The sequence below is a fragment of the Epinephelus fuscoguttatus genome, linkage group LG5, assembly GCF_011397635.1.
Source record: "Epinephelus fuscoguttatus linkage group LG5, E.fuscoguttatus.final_Chr_v1".
In the NCBI taxonomy this organism is placed as follows: Eukaryota; Metazoa; Chordata; class Actinopteri; order Perciformes; family Serranidae; genus Epinephelus; species Epinephelus fuscoguttatus.
The window spans coordinates 25854759-25877840 of record NC_064756.1 but is presented as its reverse complement, the minus strand read 5'-3'; the positions used below and the strand labels follow the sequence as shown (position 1 = coordinate 25877840).

At 42.6% G+C, this 23082-nt stretch overlaps 1 protein-coding gene across 1 annotated transcript; it reads right to left on the bottom strand.

Moving 5' to 3' along the window:
* Positions 1–4897: 4897 nt before the first annotated feature.
* On the bottom strand, positions 4898–9159 carry LOC125888226 (extracellular calcium-sensing receptor-like). The gene is made up of 6 exons (XM_049575438.1): positions 8966–9159; positions 8427–8724; positions 6874–7668; positions 6546–6773; positions 6243–6366; positions 4898–5805 (listed from the first exon to the last, which is right to left on the bottom strand). Exons 1-6 carry the CDS (start codon positions 8995–8997, stop codon positions 4898–4900), a joined length of 2385 nt encoding a protein of 794 aa, XP_049431395.1. The 5' UTR covers positions 8998–9159.
* Positions 9160–23082: the final 13923 nt, after the last annotated feature.

The window sequence follows — 23082 nt, the reverse complement described above, 5'->3', positions numbered from 1 at the left end:
GTGTGTGTGTGTGTGTGTGTGTGTGTGTGTGTGTGAGAGAGACCCAAAGGCTCTACAAGATGGCCGAATCAAAACCGGCTTCAGATCTGGGGAGGGTTGCCTGACCGTGTGGTCAAGAAAAAGACAAAGTTGAGTTGAGTTGCCTCTTTGGGTGTAGTTCTGTTGAAGGCCAATTTGTAAGTGAGTACAGTTTTGTTAACATTACATTAACTGATCTTTGTGTGTGTGTTTAGTTGTCTGTGTGGGTGGCCCAAAGGGCCCGGATTAGTGCAGAGGTTGTTTAGTTGCATACAAGACTCTGTCTGTGAAAAGCATTGGCAAACTAACCTCACTTAGCTTTAGCGAAGCCAACTAACCGATAACCTGACTGCAAACAATCACAACAATGACTCAATAAACAGCATTAAATCACAATTGGCAACATTAAACAGACTTACTTAGCCTGTACAACTATAATAACGCTTTTCCCAGTTGTTGCATTACCAATCCTTGAATGGCTAGAAGAAAGAGTCGCTTTGTGGTGTGCTGCTTTTGTTAGCCGGCAGAGGAAAGCTGGAATGAGGTGTTGTGCCAGAAGCAGTCTCTGTTGTGTCCGAAGGTGCAGATCCGAGGAAGCCAGTCGCTCGTGTCCTTTCAGAGTTAGACGTTAGGGTGCTAACTAAACTTGGTTTTCCTTTTTGTTGGAAAGATAGTTGCAAACCTTGTGTTCAGCACACTAACTTCTCTGCTTCCAAGGTTTTGCTCCTGCTGTGACCGAGGGCAAGATTGGAGAAAAAGAACCAAAGTCGAGAGAGCAATTGCAGGAGTCTGAGCTGGTCGACAGCTCAGGAAGTGGAGGGCATATGTGCCAGTCAAGGGCCCGGAAGGAACAAGCATCTGAGCTGGTCAATAGCTCAGGAGGAAGAGGAAGACTGTGTGAGAGAGCAGAAATTCTCTCACAGTTTGCCTGGTGACATCAAAGAGTCACATGACACTTTAAAAGTGCTGTCCAGTCAGGTTTGAAGACTGGTCTCTCACTGAGGTCTAAGAATGGCATCCTGTGGAGAAAAGGGCAAAATGGCCGTCTTTGTTTGAAGAACAAAGAACTTGCAGAGAGGAAAAGCCTTCACGTCCTGTTTAGATTTTAACAAATGACAAATCATCTGCGGTCCGGTGAATCCCAGCAACATTGTGGCAGACTTTGTAATTTTGGTAAATATGGTATTGTTGCGCAAAGAACTGATATAATGTCGTAACGGGATGAAACTGATTTACACCTCTTACTGTAACATGTTTATTTCTTCTGTAAATTTGCGCATTTTAACATGGATGTCTATGAGGATTGACTTGCGTGTGGAGCCAGCCTTAAGTGGCCAATCAAGGAAATGCAGTTTTTGGCACTTCAGTGCTGGCTTAATTTTTCAGCCGTGGAGACTGCTGCTTGGTCACATCAGGATGTACATCACCGATCGCTGCTGAAGAGGAAAGGGTTATATTAGAGCGTGCACAAAGAATCTTGATCAGTGGGTACAGCTCCAGGGAAAGCAGGTACCATTTGTTGTGTGAGAGTGATGTTGAGTTTTATTTGTGTAGTTTAGTTAGAATTTTTTGGGCTTGACTGCACCATTAATGCTAGAATGAAAGCCCATCAGTCTGAGACTGAGTGATGCTGCCACTTCCTGGTGCAAGTTGAAATACTCCTCATTTCAAAGTAAAAGCCTTGACTTCTTTCATACACAGTCCAGTAATACACTAGGTTTTGACCAAGATTTTTTGTTGTTTAATGAATAATTGAGAAAGACTTTTTGGGGGGAATTTTGAAAATACAAAATCACTGGGCTTCAAAGTGCCTTGTTTCAAATTACATGTATTTTTTTTTCCCTAAAATTACCAATTATAAAACATCCAAAGCAAATGAAAAACATATTTCGATTACAAGTAACAGAAATGCTGCCCACCTCTTTCATTTTGCATGGAGGCTCTATATATAAAGTTAAGGTGATAACACTGTGTACCTGAGAATCTCAGAGGAAAAATAATAGCTCAAAAAATAAAAAACACTCCTATCTACATTTTATTGAGGTTCAGTACCATATTGACATATTTAATTAAGAAAGTACTTTGTAATTTCCATTATAATTAGAGTGGCTCTATGCAAACTTCAGAGCGTATGACTTGTCAGGACGGCTAGCAGCTAGCAGTGCTAAGTCCATAAACAGCACTAGACAACATCAACAGTGCTGACAGAGCAAACCCAAGCACTATGCTTCCACTGTGACGCCATCTGATAGTAGCACCAACTGTCATATGTGCGCAGTGCAAAGCAGCAGCAGTGAACAGGCCACTGGGATACACAAATACACTAATATGCACATACAGACTGGCTTTCCACAACAAACCACGGAGAGGCTCTAACTAAAACACACACAGAAGTAGTGTGACTGTGTTCTCTGCTCAGGATGCCAATACTTCACTATATTTTGCCATGGCAAATGGTGGCATGCTGCATTATAGCATGAATGTTGCATACAGTACCTTTTGCAATTTCTGACCTTGTGACTTGTATTTGTTGCATATATATGCCTCAATCCCTCCCTTCTCCCTCTGTGACTGTGACCAAATAAGTCTCAGAATGAATGGGCTGAAAACAAGATGATTGCAATATTACCAGGGATTTATCATTTTCCCATAAACAATGAAATTGGAGCAATTTTAAATACACTCAAATTAAATACATTTTTTTCTCACTGGGGCTTTAACCTTGATATGCTTTTCAAAGATTGTGCATACATTTATGTAGCATACTTTGGAAATATGTATCAATATATGTTTAGGATATTTGATGAAATTATTTTTGATATAATGATACTGGGTTTTTTTGTGTTTGGTTAATAACGGCATGCTTTTGAAATCAGATTACAATACAAGGCTATAATTTCAAAAATTGACATGTTACCTTGTAATCTTTAGTTTTGTCGAGCATTAAATGTCACAACACCTGTAGTCTTGCCTATATCTCCCCCAGCACTCCTTTTAGCTTTGTTTTGGTCTTAAACATCTTTTCAGTTGCTAAATGCTCTACTTTTTTAACCAGCAACGCATCAAGCTAAAAGGAGAGGTCTTCTGGTCTTGGTTGTCTAGAGGTCTTCTGAAGCAACAGACAAGTCAAATACCGGGATGCAAAAGTGATGGAAGTTGCCAAAGCACAAGCCTGGGTATAGAAAAAGTTTGAAGAGGCTTCGTAGATAGACTTTTAGTGGGCCTCAATGAATATCTGGCAAACTACTTGGACTACTCAGGAAGAGCTCAAGAAGTCTGGCATAGCTTTTTTTGGCAGTGGAGAAGAATTGCAAACGTGGACTTACTCTGAATTGTGTAAAGAGCATTTTGAGGACCTGCTGAACTCAACCAGCATGTTGTTTGTGAAGGAGGCAGAGTTCAAAACTTATCTTTGAAACATATCTTTGAAAGTTGTCCCCAGGTAGTCAAGAAGTTCCATGATGGCAAAGCACAAAGTGTGGATGAGATTTGCCCTGAGATGTTGAAGGATATGGACATTGTTGGGCTGTCTTGACTGACATGTCTCTTTAGTTTTGCATGGAGGTCTGGGACAGTACACAACGTCAACCAGGTTTTCCTAGGTTTTAGCCTCTGCCAGAGTTGTTCCTCTTTGCTAAATTTGTTTGTGACTTTAATGGACAGGATTTCAAGGCGCAGCCAATAGAAGCAGAGTGTGCAGTCAGGGGTCCTCCAAGTTGTGTTTCTGTTGATTTAGATGATGTTTTTTCCTTTGGATTCACGAGACTGCTGAGCTAAGTGCTAAGTGATTGGAATTAGTCAGCACCTCTAGGTCTGAGGCCATGGTTTGCTGCTGAAAGATGGTGGATTTTTTCCCCTGGGTTAGAATTTATGGCCCCAAATGAAAGAGCACTGAGGGTAAAATGGAGCGTGGGATAGAAAGGCGGATTGGTGCAGCATGATGGAGCCATTGCAATATCGTGGTCAAAAGGGAGCTGAGCTGTAAGGCAAAGCTTTGGAAATAACAAGTAGTTTACGTTTCAGCCCTTACCGATGGTCATGAACTTTAGGCAGTGAATGAAAGAATGAGATTGTGAAGTGGCTGAAATGAGTTTCCGCTATAGGATGGCTGGGCTCACTCTTCGAGACTGGGTGAAGAACTCAGACATTTAGAGGAAGCTAAGAGTCAAGCCAATGCTTTCTTTTGATGTTTTCCAGGCATGTCCAACTGGTAGGAGACCCTGGCGAAGACCCGGAACATGCTGGAGTGAGTACATATCTCATCTTACCTGGGAACACTAGAAATTGTTGCCTAAAAAGGGACGCATGGACAGCCTTCCTTCGCCTGCTGCCACCATGTGGCACACAGTTGAAAAAAAAAAGGGATATAAAAGGTTGATGGTGAAAGTGACGTACAGAGCAGTTGCAGTTTGCCCAGAGCCAGAGGGATGCAACATTTTTCGTCCCCAAGCAAATTTCAGATGAGGCAGTACACGCTTGGAAAATAATGACAATAATGCCAGTGGAACACAGACAAATGGACTAAGATACACGTACAGCCAGACCAGCCACCATGACTATGAACAAAGAAGCTCAGTTTACAGCACACACAGAGGGGGCGTAACTTCAATCTCTGCTTGAGACGCTGTTACTCTACTGTATCTTTTTAAAACGAATAGTTGTTTGCTGCTACGTCAATGCTCTGAATGTTGCCTACAACTTCTTTAAAGTGTAAATATAGTACAAAATATACACACATAAACACACACAGACACACATAAAAATGAAATATATAGTTCAAACCATATCAGTTAATATAATTTTTGATCATGTTGTATTCAAAGCTGTTATCTCTAATTCTTATGTCAAAATTTTAATTGCATTTTCTATGATGATTTTTTTATTTTGGTGCCCCCTTCCCCATCATCTCCTTTTTTGTATTCTTCTCAGGTTTCAGTAAGATAATATAACATTTTGGAAAAAATATACAAATGAGCAGTCCAAAACTGGAGGCCAGAATAGCAAATATCTCCACAGCAACACTGAACTTCCCAGGGGAGCTGACATATGCTGGAATAAAGGTGATCCATACTGCACAGAATATTAGCATGCTAAAAGTGATAAATTTGGTTTCATTGAAATTATCAGGCAGTTTCCGAGCCAGAAAAGCAAGAATAAAACAGAACATGGCCAGAAGTCCGATGTACCCAAGAACTGCCCAAAAGCCTACAGCTGAACCCAGAGTGCACTCTAAAATGATTCTGTCTTTAAATTGTTTAAAATTCTTGAATGGAAAAGGAGGTGAAATTGTTAACCAGAGGATACATATGATTACTTGTACAAAAGTGAATGCCAGAACACTGAGCCTCTGCTGTGCAGGCCCAAACCATTTCATCACATTACTACCAGGAAGTGTTGCCCTGAAGGCCATTAAGACCACTATAGTTTTCCCCAGAACACATGAGATACAGAGAACAAAGGTGATCCCAAATGCTGTGTGTCGCAGCATGCAGGACCATTCAGAGGGCCGGCCGATAAAGGTCAGAGAACACAGGAAACACAGAGTCAAGGAGAAAAGCAACAGGAAGCTCAGCTCAGAGTTGTTGGCCCTAACAATAGGAGTTTTCCTGTATGTGAAGAAAATGAATGCCACAACAGCAGTGATGCATGTTCCCAGCAAGGACGCTGCAGTGAGCAATGCTCCCATTATCTCTTCATATGATAGAAACTCTACCTCCTTCTTTACACAGGCATCTCTTCTCTCATTTGACCAGAACTCAGGGTTGCATCGCACACAGGTGATAGAATCTGAAAAATGATTTTAAAGCAGGTGTCAGACTTGCTCAGTACATTTGATGGTTCTTGTCTCAATATTGCTTATTTTCCATGCATATCTCAAGGCAATTGAATCGACTGGACTAAGTTTTGTCTTAGAAGACGTTTCACCTCTTATCCAAGAGGCTCCATTAGTTCATGCTTGTCAGACTAGGCTGGAACAAGTCTGGCTAGGTCAGACAAAACTAATTCCAGTTGCTTTATAATCAATTGCCTTGAGATAACTATGACCTGAATAAATGAGAATATCCACAGACATGTTTCCATGCATAGAAGACATACAGTACATAATTACCATATAATAAATGGATAGCCGTATGACAGTTTTATTTTGGTTGTATTTGCTTTGTTTTATTTCACAATTTCACCCACTCTCATTCATTACAGTTTCAGAAAGAGAGATACTATACCTGTAATGTTGCTTATCTCTCCATTTGCACATCTTAAGCAGTCATAGCAGCAGACAGGCTTTCCTTTTTGGAGTACCTTGCGAGTTCCTGGATGACACTTCTCACTGCAAACTGACACAGGCACCTGCAAAAACAAAATGACGATGACAAAATATGCTGTCATCAACTTTGACAAGTTGCTGTTATTTTTAGGTTCTGTTATGCAGTTTGATGCATCTTAAACAAGCATTATGATACAACATCTTGTAACATATCCACTTTTAAACATTTAAAATAGACTATATAAACATTACATGAGCTTACTTGTTGTGAATTGTTTGCCCAAATTAAAGACTTATTTTGTAGATTCAGCTGTTTGTCTGCAGGTAAAGATGCATCATAAAAACCAACTATGACAAAGTCCACAATGCCATTTTCTGTTGGCTGCCAGTTTATAATTTCATACTTTGCTGCTGGGTCTCCATTCTCATTAAAGTAAACTTCCTCTCCTTCCTTTGTTTTGAAATGAATCCTTTTTATGTGCTGTAAAATCTAAAAAGACATGAATCAATGTAGATCATTATCTGACAAACAGCTTGTAGGACTGGTGGAGATACACCATGATAGTCTTGTAATTTATTTATGAACTCACCGTATATGGATCTAGCTGTACCTTCATGTTACATGTTTTGTTACAACTAAGAATGCTGTGAAGTGCGTGGGCCACAGCATACACTCCTTTATAGATGTTGTTTAAGATAGGCATGAGCGACATATCAGTGAAGCTGTTCTGCACTCCAGTCAGATTTTCATGTCCAGTACATCCTCTCAAATTCTCTGTGGACGACTTTGACTGCTTGAATTTACAGCTGAATAATTTCTCCCAAAACTCTGTAAACAATTCATTACTTGATGAATTGAGAGGCTTCACATCCAACATGAACTCTCTCATGCCACTGACATGTGCTTTGGGGATAGACAGGCCTATGGCACCATCCAGAATGTGATGCTTATCTATGGCTGCAGTTTGGGGATCAAAGATCCAGCTCTCACTACCGACCCACTGGTACCTCGTCAAGTTGTAGTGAGACATTGCATGCATTAGCATGACAATATCCGCGAGGGCAAGGAAAGTGACAATCACCTTGGAAGTGGAAGCTTTGATAATGTCAATTATCTTTTGCATTTTGTCTGGTGGATCTGTTCTAAAGAAAGACACAGAGTACTCCAGACAGATGCCCAGCTGCTGGGCTGTTTCTATAAATGTGGCCATGCCATTGTTCCCATAATCATCATTTGTTCTAACAGCTCCAACCCAAGTCCAACCAAAGTGCTTGACCAACTGTGCCAGGGCTCTGCTCTGGTAGTCGTCACTGGGTACTGTCCTGAGGAAGGATGGGTACTTGGTTTTATCACTGAGACAAGCACAAGTGGCAAAGGGGCTGATCTAGAAGAAAAAAAACAATATCCTGAGATAAATAATTAAAATATAAAAAATGTACACAGCACACTACAATGTGGTAACACTCGATAATACTCATTATTGATAAAAGGTCAATTTATTGTTTATGTAATTCAGTGAATAGTTTAATAATGTTACTGTTAACAAACAATGAAATATTAAATAATTATGCTTACTATTAGCAATGCCATAAATATTTATTTTAACACTTTATCACTATATATGCTCTGAAAATGATGAAAATGATGATGAACTGATATATATATAACATCAGACTAGATATTCGTAACACTTTCTTAATGGTTAATAATGTTTTTTAAACCATCTGTAAACATTATATGGTTGTCCAATATAATCTTGCATATTTTGTAGATGCCCTACACAATATTTACTAACCATTTTCCAAAGTATTAAAATCATCAGTTGCAACTGTCTAATAAACATCCAAATAACGGCTTTAAACAGTTAACAAACCAATCAATATACATTAACAAAGGGTTACAAATATCTGGTCCATCAATATCATGTTTTTTCAAACAATTTCTTAAATTTTAAATATTTAAAATCTGAAGAAATACTAAATATGTGCAACAATAAACTGTTAAATTAACATAAATATTGCAGTGTTGATAATTAACCAACAATATTCAATTATCAATTAATTGCTGTTTACATTAAAATGACTGAACTAAAAAAATAACTAAAGTGAATCTCATTAATTAATTTTGAACAATCTTACCCACCACTGGAATATGAAAGCTTGCCATTACAGTGGCTATAGCCATGGAAGGAGAAGAGGAGGTCTCTCCAATAATGGCCTGCACTTGAGCTGGTCTTGTACAAGGTGCTTTTGAGGGTGCAGATAACACCTCATTACCATCAGCCAAAGCCAGGGTAACCCTCACAGCTCTGGCCATGGAGCGACAGGAATCATAGATCTTATAGCCCAGAGAGATGCCAGGCAACAGGTCTGTCCTGTTATTAATCTCCGCTATGGCAAAGCGCATGGCCTGGGCATACTGGAAAGCTCTAAAATTCAAACTAGATGTTGATAGATATAAATATTGGAACTGCAAACAATTTATTCTTGGAATACAACAGTAGCACAGGAAATAAAAACTATTCATGGTATAAATACATACAAGAGGCAATGTTCCTTATTTTAATACTCAATTTGAAAACCTTTTATATTTTATTATATCATCAGTAGTACCTGATTTGTATCTTTACGAACTTCCACAAAGTTATTAAAACCTAAATAGATTTAAACAGTATTATTTACCTGGTGCATTGCAGTGGCAGTGGCTTGTGCATGTAGTTGTCCTGTCTGGTTTTCCAGCTTCTGTGGAAAGAGAAGATTCCCCCTAAGAAAATGTCTCCATCATTAGATAGCTGGGGGTTCTCAGGATCCCCTCTCCGTCTGCAAACCAGCTCCTCAGCCTGAGTGACAGACACCACCAGCAACAGTTGTAAGAGTGCCCAACACTTCTCTGGCCACCTCTGCACAGATACCATATTGTCTAAGAGAGTTAAACCACGGGGTGGCTTAATATGTGCCTTAATGTGAATTAAAAGTTCACACTCGTATTTATACATTTTGGAGAAGCCTTTACAAAAAAAATAAATAAATAGAACATAAGAGCAGTGCAGTGATGATTTATCTCTGAGGACCTACAAGGTGGGGCAAGAAGAAGGTGTCCAAACAATGAACAGTTCTCGGCCATAGCCCATTCTGAATAACTTTACTGTATATCTTATTGGATAAGAATATTCAGTTGTGCTCTCAATAATGTGAGGCTTTCTTTTTTTGTATCATAATCCTTGAACATTATGGAGGTGCATTTATACTTACAATTGATAATTATAATTTTAAAAAATGAAAAGTAATGCAGGGTAAAGGTGATGAAAAATTTAGAAAATAAGAGTCTTTAGGCAAACTGAAATACCCCACAACAGTACTGTTAACATTACATTAACTGTAATGTTTTTTGTTATGTTTGCCAGAGTGAGTGTGGTGTGTGGGTTAAAGTGTGGTTTAAAAACTGACATCCATATAAATGTTTGGTCTTATTTTGAACCGGAGCATCTGCAAATTATTTTGATATCTGATATGTTATAATCGACTAAAGTTAGGCAGGATACCATATAAATAAGTCAATTTTTTGTCATTTTGGACACCATCTTGACAGTAAGGGAGCAGGGTGGGGCCAATTCCACCGAGCGCTACTGCACTGTGATCTGGCCATCATGGCTGCGACCCAGTTTTGTTACATCCACCACATGGTGTTTCAACCCAAAGTAAGTGAATAGTAGTTAAACATTTTAATGTTTGTCTATTTTAATTTTGTTCATTGTTGTTATTTTCTACTTTAACATACTGTAGTTGACAGATAAAGCTAATGCTGTTAAAAGTTCAGTCATGAATGACGTGGATCAAAGATTTGTGGCTGTGTTTTAAAAATGCATTCATCCTCATAATTACATTACACACAGTGAACTCAGATTGCTCTGTGCAACACACCACAGCTTCGTCACAAATAAACAAGTTACATATTTTTCTTAGCTTGTTAGACTCTTCTTAAACATGCTACACCACATCTGTTGGAATCATCAATCATCTAGAGTGGCAGCGATCAGCCTTGACCTGCATCTGAGTGCACTTTTCAAGTTTTGTTTTGTTTTGTTTAAAGGGCCTCTCAGGGGCAGTGAAATAAGTGTTACATACAACATTATCACCTTATAAACCTCTTGGGTTTGTCTCAGGCTGTGCTCGGCAGAGAAGGAGAACTGCTGACCCGAACTGAGGATAAAATTGGGCAGTGAAAGAAGCACTTACAGGAACTCCTGAACCCGGCCATCACATCCACAGTGGAGGAGGCAGAGCCTGAAGACTTGGGGAAACTCTCGGCAATACCCCTGGCAGAGGTTGCTTCAGTAGTCAAAAAGCTCCCCAGCGGCAAGGCACCAGGTGTGGATGAGATTCGTCCTGAGATGCTGAAGGCTCTGGACACTGTTTGGCTGTCTTGGCTGACATGCCTTTTCAGTGTCGCGTGGAGGTCGGGTATGATGCCTGCACTGTTGCAGCCCGGAGTGGTGGTTCCCCAATATTAAAAAAGGGGACTGGATGGCGTGTTCCAATTATCGGGGTATCACACTGCAAAGCCTCCCGGTTAAAGTTTACTCCAGGGTGCTGGAAAGGAGGCTCCGACTGATTGTCGAAGTTTGGATTCAGGAGGAGCAATGTGATTGCCGTCCTGGCCGTCGAACAGTGGACCACCTCTTTTCCCTTACAAGGTTACTGTAGGGGTCATGGCAGTTTGCCCATCCAGTTTACATGTGTTTTGTGGAGAAGGCTTACAACCACGTCCCTGTGGGGATCTTGTGGGGGGTACTGTGGGACTATGGGGTACCGGGCTCGTTGCTACCAGACATCTGGTCCCTGTATGACCAAAGTGAGAGCTGCGTCTGCTTACTTGGCGCAAAGTCAAACACGTTCTCAGTGGGTGTGGCCTCTGCCAGGGTTGTCCTTTGTTACTGATCATGTTTATGATATGCATAGACAGGATCTCGAGGTGCAGCTGGGGGGAGGAAGGGGATCAGTTTGGGGACCTCAGAATTGTATCTCTGCTTTTTGCAGATGATGTAGCTCCATTGGCTTCATCATACCATGACCTCAAGCATGCACTGGGGCGGTTTGCAACTGAGTGTGAAGTGGTCGGGATAAGAGACAGCACCTCCAAATCCGAGGCCATGGTTCTCTGCCAGAAGCCAGTGGATTGCCCCCTCCAGGCTGGCAGAGAGTTACTGCCTAAAGTGAGGGAGTTCAAGTATTTTGGGTTCTTGTTCCCGAGTGAGGGTAGAATGGAGCATGCAATCCGGTCGCTGTGCTAGATTGCAGATACAAGCGGCAGAAATGGGTTTTGTCCATGGGGTGGCTTGGCTCAGCCTTAGAGATGGGGTAAGGTGCTTGCTCAACCGGAGGGAGCTCGGAGTAGAGCTGCTGCTCCTTTCCATAGAAGGGGGGTCAGTTGAGGTGGTTCTGGCATCTGACCAGGATGCCTCCTGGGCGTGTCCTGTTGGTAGGGAGCCCCGGGGCAGACCCAGGACACGCTGGAGGAATTTCATATCTCACCTGGCCTGGGAACGCCTTGGGGTCCTCCAGGAGGTGCTGGAAAACATTGCTGTGGAGAGGGACATCTGGAGTGCTCTGCTTGGACTGCTGCCCCAGTGACCTGGCCCCAGATAAGCGGATGACAATGGATGAATGGATGGATGGATGGATGGGGGCAATGAAACAAGCATTACACAGAACATCATCACCTTATAAAGCTGATATGGCTGTTGTACCTGATCAATGTAAGTCTGACATTGATCCTCCTTTTAGCTCTGTTTGGTCTCCACCAACTATTTAGCTGCCAAATGCTTGACTTTGTTCACTACGTAGTTGCTAACTTTACCTGTCTGATATTTGGTGCTTGGGCAGGTGAAGGAGGCTGTCAAGCAGAAAAAGGAGGCCTTTTGGCCTCGGCTGGGTCTCATAAAGCAACAGATAAGTACTGAGGGGCCAGAGGGGCTGCCATTGTGGGCAATGGTTGCCAGAACAAAAACCTAAGTGTGGGATGAGTTTGGGGAGGCTATAAAGAAAGGTCTTTCAGTTGGCCTTAGGAGAGTTCTGGCACACCATAAGAGGACTTAGGAAAGGAAAACAGGGCTTGACACATGGCTGTTGTTGGCAGGATATGAAAAGTGTGTATCTAAACTGAAGAGATTGTCAAATGGTGGAGAGAGCACTTTAAAGAACTCCTGAACCCCACCAACATGTCCTCTGTAGAGAAGGCAGAGTTTGAAGATTAGTGGATAGTTCACACATATTCCTGGTAGAAATCAGATAGTCAAGAAGCTCCTTAGTGGCAAGGGCCCAGGTTTGGTTGACATTAGCTTCAGATGCTGAGGGATCTGGATTGATATTGTCTCACACACCTCTGTAGTATTGCGTGGTGGTCGTGACAGTTCCAGCACAGTGGCAGACCGGGAAGGTGGTTCTCAATTTTATAGAAGGACACCAATAATTGTACACCAATCATCAGGTTTAATCACACTGCTCAGCATTCATGACAAACATTACTGCAGGGTACTGGAAATGAGGCTATGTCTGATGGCAAACCACAGATCCATGAGGAGCAATGTGCATTCTTTCTTGGCTGTATAACATGTGTTTTATGGACTTAGAAAAGGCGTAGGACTGTGTCCCCAGGGCAGTCCTGTGGGGGGTACTGCAGGGGTATAAGATACTGGGACCCTTGCTACACGCCATTAGGTTTTTTTTATATAACCAAACTACTCTTGGTACAAAATCAGACACGGTTCCTGTGGGTTGTTGGTAGGTTGTCTCTTGTAACCACCTGTGTTTGTGACGTTGATGGATAGGATCTCAGGGCACAACTGAGGGCAAGAGAGTGTCCGAGGACCTCCGGAATGCGACTCTCCTCTTTGTAGACAGTGTGGTGCTCTTGGTTTCATCTGGCTGTGACCTCCAGCACTCACTGGGGTGAGTTGCAGCCAAGTGTGAGGCGATTATATATACATGTATACACAGTATATATACAGTATATATATATATGACTGGTGAATGCATTATGGGTACTCTGATTTCCTCCCACAGACCAAGACGGTGACTGTAAATTGAGTGTGAGCGTGAATGGCTTGTCTGTCTCTATTTGTCAGCCCTGTGATTGACTGAGACCCAATGCCAGCTGGGACAGGCTCCAGTCTTTCCGCAACCCCTAACAGGAGAAGACATTGATCATTTTGTCACAGTGCAATGTTCTGCTAGGAGACCTTTGGTCATGGCATGTATGTGGATGCCACTTGACACCCTCCACCCACCCAAACACTGCTATGGGCAAAGTAACTTTAGCTTGTTGTCACGTTCGTCGGGCCATTCCTGAGCAGTTTTTGTGGTGTGACAAGGCTCATTTTTATGCTGAGGGGGGGTTAACTGCACTGGAAAAATTGATAGCCAGTTAATGATATCAGTCTCATAAAGTGCAATGAACTATCTATTTGGAATTTTGATTGATAATAACATTAATAACCATAACGGAATTAATAACAAAGTCTGAAGGAGTTTGGAGTTCTTGACATAGCAGAGGTTGACTATTCATTCAATATATGTATTCATAAAGGAAGCAAAGCAACAAAACACACAAACTCTGAACTTAACCCTCTACTGCATGACTTTTTAATTTTTTGGGAAAAAAATATTTCACCCTATTTTGGGGGAGCTTTGGGGTCCCTGATAATACATCAATCACAAAATTTGACCCCCCAGCCCCCCCCAAACAAATATTGGTTTGTTGCTTCAAGGCAACATTGTGCGACGAGGGTAATAAAACACCAAGGTTTTCTATAATAAGTTTTATTAATGGAACAAGCATAAACAAATAAACAAACAACAAATAAACAATGTAAACATTTCATAAATTTCATATGTCAACATTTCATACATTTCATGTCAACATCAACTGTTGGCAGCTGGCCCTGTCACTCTGGGTAGGCATTGATGCTGGCGTTGTGGACTTTTCTCCATCTTGGGAGGTGAGACACTTCACCCTCCTCTTCACCTTCATCTCCTTGCTCTTCCTCTGTCTCAGACTCGCTGTCTTGAGGCTGGTTTTCTCCTGAAAAGAAGAAAAAGGAAGCACATATTAGAAAGAAGTAAATGCAACGGGAACACTTGCACGCACGCACGCGCGCGCACACACACACACACACACACACACACACACAATTATTTTACCAACTGACCCCTAACTGACCCTTGAGCCCCTAAGTGTCCCTCAAACCTGACTCAGGGATCCATTCTTCCTGATCCACTCCCTCACTGTCACTGTCAGACAGCTCACTGTCCTCACACTCTGAGGGAATGTCCCTAACTGCACATTCCTGCTGCTTTCTGCTGTAAAATGTTCTTATGTCCATGTCCTGTAAGTATCAGTAGATTGTAAAGTAAAAAACATTGACTATGATCATTTAAATGCATACAAACACATCTCTACACACATATGCTAATGCATTATATTGCCTGAAAAAAATTGGGCTAACTGCACAGTGTTGCCTTGAGGCGACGAATGAAAATAAACAGTTTTACTGTATAAATAAAAACAAAATAAGTACTCAAACAATCAAATATACTTATTTACATGTTCATGCACATGCAAGTATTTTTTTATGTACAGTTATTTCAATGTAAACATGTAAAATAGTGATATTTATCTTACCTACTAGTGGCGATCTGTCCCATGTGGTGCTGCTTCCTGAAAGGGGGTTTCCCGCCCCCAAATGAATGGCACACCACCTTCAACTCATCATTTCATTAACCAGAAATGTGTCTGGTAACATTATTTGAAAAAAACATTTTGTTTTCTTTTAAAGGGCCAGTGTGAGGTCTGAAAATGTGGTTTGTTGCCTGAGGGCAATGCTATGCAGTAGAGGGTTAATATACACAAGCCTCTGTGTGTGTGTGTGTGTGTGTGTGTGTGTGCCCCTAAGTTAGTACAGTGGGAGCGTATCTATGTTTCCAGGGTTCTATGTTTCCAGGGTTCTATGTTTCCCGGGTTCTGTGTTGCCCCACCCTTTTTGTGTAAGCGGGGAACATAAAAGCTTTTTTTGCAGGGTTAAGTGGGGAACATAGAACCCAGGAAACATAGGGATGACCCCAGTACAGTTTTGTTAACATTACATTAACTGATGTTTTTGTTATCTTTGCCAGGTGCAACCCCAGAGTGAATCATGCGTTTGGTCGTCTGTTTGCGTGTGTGTGTGTGTGTGTGTGTGTGACACAAAGGATCTTGATTAGTGCAGAGGTTGTTTAGTTGCATACTCTGTCTGTGAAAACCATTGGCAAACTAACCTCACTTAGCTTTAGCGAAGCCAACTAACTAATAACCCAACTGCAAACAATCACAACAATAACTCAATAAACAGAATTAAATCACAATTGGCAAAGTTAAACAGACTTACTTAACCTGTAAAACTGTAATAACACTTTGCCCAGTTGTTGCATTCCCAATCATGGAATGGATAGAAGAAAGAGTCGCTTTGTGGTGTGCTGCTTTTGTTAGCCGGCAGAGGAAAGCTGGAAAGAGATGTTGTTTCAGAAGCAGTCTCTGTTGTGTCCGAAGGTGCAGATCCGAGGAAGCCAGTCGCTCGGTGTCCTTTCAGAGTTAGACGTTAGGGTGCTAACTAAACTTGGTTTTCCTTGTTGCTGGAAAGATAGTTGCAAACCTTGTGTTCAGCACACTATCTTCTCATATTCCAAGGTTTTGCTCCTGCTGTGACCGAGGGCAAGATTGTCTTAGGAGAAAAGTCTGTAGAGCAATTTCAGGAGTCGGAGCTGGTCGACAGCTCAGGAAGTGGAGGGCATCTTTGCCGGTCAAGGGACCAGGAGTAACAGGAGCTGGTCAATAGCTCAGGAGGAAGAGGAAGACTGTGTGAGAGAGCAGAAATTCTCTCACAGTTTGCCTGGTGACATCACAGAGTCACATGACACTGTAAAAGTGCTGTCCAATCAGGTTTGAAGACTGGTCTCTCACTGAGGTCTAAGAATGGCATCCTGTGGAGAAAAGGGCGAAATGGCCATCTTTGTTTGAAGAACAAAGAACTTGCAGAGAAGAAAAGCTTTCACGTCCTGTTTAGACTTTAACAAATGACAAATCATCTGTGGTCCAGTGAATCCCAGCAACATTGTGGCAGACTTTGTAATTTTTGCAAATATGGTATTGCTGTGCAAAGAACTGATATAATGTCGTAACATGGATGTCTATGAGGACTAACTTGCATGTGGAGCCAGCCTTAAGTGGCCATTCAAGGAAATGCAGTTTCTTGCACCTCAGTGCTGGCTTAATTTTTCAGCCCTGGAGGCTGCTGCTTGTTCACATCAGGATGTACATCACCGATGGCTACTGAAGAGAGGGTTATGTTAAAGCGTGCACAAAGAAGCTTGATCAGAATGATGTTTAGTTTTAATTGTGTAGTTTAGTTAGAATTTTTTGGGCTTGACTGCACCATTAATGCTAGAATGAAAGCCCATCAGTCTGAGACTGACTGAATGCTGCCACTTCCTGGTTCAAGTTGAAATACTACTTCTAAGCAAAAGCCTTGAATTCTTTCGTACACAGTCCAGTAATACACTAGGTTTTGACCAAGACTTTTTATTGTTAGTTTTATGAATAATTGAGAAAGACTTTTTAGGGGGAATTTTGAAAATACAAAACTACTGACTGGACTTTAAAGCGCCTTGTTTCAAATTACATTTGAATTTTCTTCTAAAATTATTTACAGATTATGAAATATCCAAAGTAAATGAAAAACATATTTTAAATACAAGTAACAGAAATGCTGCCCACCTCTTTCATTTTGCATGGAGGCTCCTTGGTGCTTGGTTGCTTCCTGCCAACATGGCGGCGCGACTGGCGATTGCAGCGGCCTCTCTCAGTGGAAATACAGTGCTTTCGAGTGTTAGTGGATTGAATGGAGTGATTGAGCAGTGTGTGGATGTTAAGTGTATGTTTGTGCGACAGTATGAGCATCAGCTTCTGCTGGACATTAACAACAGAGTCTGTGGCTGTGACAAACGCTTGCTGAGTGTACTGGGCGAGCTCAGCTTGCTTCACCACAGGAGCCACAGGCACACCCCGGGAGCACAGCCGAGGGCGAGGCACCGTAAGCAGTGTGACAGGACGCGGAAGTGGGGCAAGCGCGGTGGGGTCTGGGCTCGGCTAGCTGCTGTTCCACACAAGCCAGCCATACCCACACTTTTGTTGTCAAACGTCCGATCCCTCGACAATAAAATGGCCTTAATCAGACTGTGGAAAGCCTCCCAACGAGATGTGAGAGACTGCTGTGTTACTGTTTTCACCGAAACCTGGCTGAATCACAACATCACAGACGCTGCAGTACAGCTGGAGGGGCTAATGCTACACCGAGCAGACCGATCAGCTGCGCTAACTGCCAAGCGGAGAGGAGGCGGCCTGGCTGTTTACATCAACAGGTTGTGGTGTCAGGACTCTGACACGGTTTTCACTCACTGCTCTCAACATATAGAGCTACTGACTGTGAAATGTCGACCTTTCTACTTGCCGCGGGAGCTGTCGGCTGTCTTCATAACGGCTGTCTATGTACCACCGAGAGCAAACATGGAGAAAGCTATGTCGGAGCTCTACAACAACATCAGTGAGAAGCAGCAGGAGCACCCAGACGTTTTCTTCATAGCAACTGGAACCAGGCAAGTCTCACATCTGTTCTGCCTAAATTCTACCAACATGTGAATGTTGCTACCAGAGGGAACAACACTCATTTGGCTTATACAAACATTAAAAAAAATGACCACATAATTGTCAGACTCACACCAGCATACAGACCCAGAGTGAAGCGGGACGGGCCAGTGGTCAATCAGGTTAGAAGGTGGCCACAGGATGCAACAGCAGCACTACAAGACTGTTTTGACACCACACACTGGGACATCTTAAGAGACGCAGCAACACATGATGGGAAGACAGATTTACAGGAATACACAGACACTGTCATCAGCTACATCAACAAGTGTATTGAGGATGTAACAGAAGTCAGAACCATCAAGAGGCATGCTAATCAGAAACCATGGCTGACAGGGGAACAGTGCACTCACTGCTCAGAGCACGGGACGAGGCATTCAAAGGTGGGGACTCTGCAGCACATGCACTTGCAAGAAGCAATCTGGCCAGGGAAATTAAAGGGACAAAAAGGCAGTACGTACAAAGACTGGACAGCCACTTCACTGATGCTAAGGACTCACGTCGTTTGTGGCAGGGATTTCATTACATCACTGACTACAAACCCCCCTCCCCGCGGATGTGCCTCTCTGACCTCTTGTTTCCAGATGAACTGAACACCTTTTATGCGCGCTTTGAGGCCAAAAACACCACGCAGGCACAGAGACTCCTGCCAGCACCGAACAGCCATACATTACAGCTCACCACAACTAGAATACAGAAGGCCCTGGCTAGCATCAATCCACACAAGGCTGTAGGGCCAGACAACATCCCTTGACGTGTTCTGAAAAACTGTGCTGAGCAGCTGAAGGATGTTTTCACAGACATCTTTAACATTTCGCTCTGTCAGGCTGTGGTGCCCACCTGCCTCAAAAGTGCCACTATCATTCCTGTCCCGAAAAAAACAAATCTCGCCGGCCTCTCTGATTTGCGCCCTGTAGCCATCACGCCTAGTGATGAAGTCTTTTGAATGCCTGGTCATGCAGCACATTAAAAACGGTCTCCCTGCTGACCTGGACCCTCTACAATTTGCTTACAGAACCAACAGATCCACAGAAGATGCAATTTCCACCATGCACCACCTCACACTGTCTCACCTTGAGCAGAAAAACACCTACGCCAGGCTCCTGTTCATAGATTTTAGCAGTGCCTTCAACACCATCATCCCACAGCAACTGATGGAAAAGTTGCAGCTGCTAAAAGTAGACAACGGCATCTGCAACTGGGTCTACAACTTCCTGACTCAGCGACAGCAGACAGTCAGGGTGGGCAGCCGCACATCAAAGACCATCACAGTGAGCACAGGCTCTCCGCAGGGCTGCGTCCTGAGCCCTCTGCTCTTCAGCCTGCTCACCTACAACTGCACTGCTAAATTCTGCAGCAACCACATCCTGAAGTTCGCAGATGACACAACAGTGGTGGGCCTCATTAAAGACAACAATGAGTCTGCATACAGGGAAGAAGTGAAACAGCTGAGTGCCACATTGAGGAACCTCTTCCTCAATGTGGACAAGACCAGTGAGGTTATTATAGATTTCAGGAGGGCCAGCAAACAGGATCATGCACCACTACACATCGACGGGGCTGCCGTGAAGAAGGTCAGCAGTGAAGTACTTGGGGGTTCACATTGATGATGACCTCACTTCAACCACGAACACCACAGCAGTCATCAAAAAAGCTCAACAGCGGCCTCCCCACCACACACCTCACCACCTTCTACAGGGGCACCGTGGAAAGCATCCTGACATAGGGCTTCACCTCCTGGTTCGGGTGCTGCAGTGCGCAGGAAAAAAATGCAGCTCAACAGACTGGTCAAGACAGCCAGCAAAATCACTGGTGCCCCACTCCCCTGCCTGATGGAGCTATACCAGCAGTGCTGCATCAGCAGAGCCACCTCCATCATCATGGACCCACTCCACCCCTCCCACCACATCTTCTCCCTTTTGCCATCAGGGAGAAGGTACAGAAGCATCAGCTGCAAAACCAGCAGGAAGCTGAAAAGCTTCTTTCCACAGGCCATTAGACTTATCAATGGACTGCTCTGCATCCCCACATACACACCCACACACTCTTATCCCTGACAGCTAGTCACCTGCCAAGTCAAGAGACTGAATGCACTACCTGCACTTTGAAAGAATGGACTGCTTCTTTTAACTAGATACAATTTATACACATTGTTTTTATTTATATTCATTATTTTATTATGCTATATTTTATTATGATTTTATTGATGTTTTTATTTTTGCACTGTTGTCACTGACTGAGAAACATAATTTCGTTCTCTTGTGTATGAAAATGCACAGTGAAAATGACAATAAAAACCTTGAATCTTAAATCTATAAAGTTAAGGTGATAACATTGTGTACCTGAGAATCTCAGAGGAAAAATAATAGCTCAAAAAATAAAACAAAACACTCCTACCTACATTTTATTGAGGTTCAGTTCCATATTGACATATTTAATTAAGAAAGTACTTTGTAATTTCCACCATAATTAAAGTGGCTCTATGCAGACTTCAGAGCGTATGACTTGTCAGGACGGCAAGCAGCTAGCAGTGCTAAGTCCATAAACAGCACTAGACAACATCAACATTGCTGACAGAGCTAACAGTCTTAACCCAAGCACTATGCTGCCACTATGACGCCATCCTGATAGTAGCACTAACTATAATATGTGCACAGTGCAAAGCAGCAGCAGTGAACAGGCTACTGGGATACACAAATACACTAATATGCACATACAGACTGGCTTTCCACAACAAACCACAGAGAGGCTCTAATTAAAACACAAACAGAGGTAGCGTGACTTTGTTCTCTGCTCAGGATGCCAATACTTCACTATGTCTTGCCAAAGTAAATGGTGGCATGCTATATTATAGCAAGAATGTTGCATATAGAACCTTTTATAATTTATGACCTTGTGACTTGTATTGGTTACATACACACTGAACAAAAATATAAACGCAACACTTTTGTTTTTGCTCCCATTTTTGAGCTGAACTCAAAGATCTAAAACATTTTCTATATACACAAAAGACCATTTCCCTCAAATATTGTTCACAAATCTGTCTAAATCTGTGTTAGTGAGCACTTCTCCTTTGCCGAGATAATCCATCCCACCTCACAGGTGTGACATATCAAAATGCTGATTAGACAGCATGAATATTGCACAGGTGTGCCTTAGGCTGGCCACAATAAAAGGCCACTCTGAAATGTTCAGTTTTGCTTTATTGGGGGGATCTGGGGGGTCAGAAAACCAGTCAGTATCTGGTGTGGCCATTTGCCTCACGCAACGCAACACATCTCCTTCGCATAGAGTTGATCAGGTTGTTGATTGTGGCCTGTGGAATGTTGGTCCACTCCTCTTCAATGGCTGTGTGAAGTTGCTGGATATTGGCAGGAACTGGAACACGCTGTCGTATACGCCAATCCAGAGCATTCCAGACATGCTCAGTGGGTGACATGTCCCACACACCTGAACAGTGAAAACCGGAATTCATCCGTGAAGAGAACACCTCTCCAACGTGCCAGACGCCATCGAATGTGAGCATTGGCCCACTCAAGTCGGTTACGACGACGAACTGCAGTCAGGTCGAGACCCCGATGAGGACGACAAGCATGCAGATGAGCTTCCCTGAGACGGTTACTGACAGTTTGTGCAGAAATTCTTTGGTTATGCAAACCGATTGTTGCAGCAGCTGTCCGGGTGGCTGGTGTCAGACGATCTTGGAGGTGAACATGCTGGATGTGGAGTTCCTGGGTTGGTGTGGTTACACGTGCTCTACGGTTGTGAGGCCGGTTGGATGTACTGCCAAATTGTCTGAAGCGCCTTTGGAGACAGCTTATGGCAGAGAAATGAACATTCAATTCACGGGCAACAGCTCTGGTGGACATTCCTGCAGTCAGCATGCCAAATGCACGCTCCCTCAAAACTTGCAACATCTGTGGCATTGTGCTGTGTGATAAAACTGAACATTTTAGAGTGGCCTTTTATTGTGGCCAGCCTAAGGCACACCTGTGCAATAATAATGCTGTCTAATCAGCATCTTGACATGCCACACCTGTGAGGTGGGATGGATTATCTCGGAAAAGGAGAAGTGCTCACTAACACAGATTTAGATAGATTTGTGAACAATATTTGAGGTCTTTTGTGTGTATAGAAAATGTTTTAGATCCTTGAGTTCAGCTCATGAAAAATGGGAGCAAAAACAAAAGTGTTGCGTTTATATTTTTGTTCAGTGTATATGCCACAATCCCTCCCTTCTCCCTCCATGGCTAAAACCAAAGAAACATAAGAATGAATGGGGTGAAAACAAGTTGACTGCAATATTGCCAGGGATTTATCATTTTCCTATAAACGATGAAATTGGAGCAATTTTAAATACACTCAAAGTAAATACATTTTTTTCACAATGGGGCTTTAACCTTGATATGCTTTTCAAAGATTGTGCATACATTTATGTTGTGTACTTCAGAATTATGTGTCAGTATATGTTTAGCATATTTGATGCAATAATTTTTTATATTATGATACTGATTTTTTGTGTTTGGTTAAAAACGGCATGTTTTTGAAATCAGATTACAATACAAGGCTATAATTTCAAAAATTGACATGTCACCTTTTAATCTTTAGTTTTGTCGAGCATTAAATGTCACTACACCTGTATTGTTGCCTATATCTCCCCCAGCTCCCTTTAGCTCTGTTTTGGTCCCATACATCTTTTCAGTTTCTAAATGCTCTACTTTTTTAACCAGGTACTTGCAAACTGTTGCTGGGCAAGTGAAGGAGGGCATCAAGCTAAAGGGAGAGGTCCTCTGGTCTTGGTTGTCTAGGGGTCTCCTGAAGCAACAGACAAGTAAATTACTGGGGTGCAAAAGCAATGGAAGTCGCCAAAGGAAGAGCCTGGGAGAAAGAAAGAGGGTCCGGGATCAGCACAAAGAGTTTGAAGAGGCTTAGTACATGAACTTTTAGTGGGCCTCAATGAATTTCTGGCAAACCCTTTGATGACTCAGGAAGCACTTAAGAAGTTTGGCTCACGCTATTGTTGGTAGTGGAGAAGAATTGCAAACCTAGACTGGGGTGTTGTTGA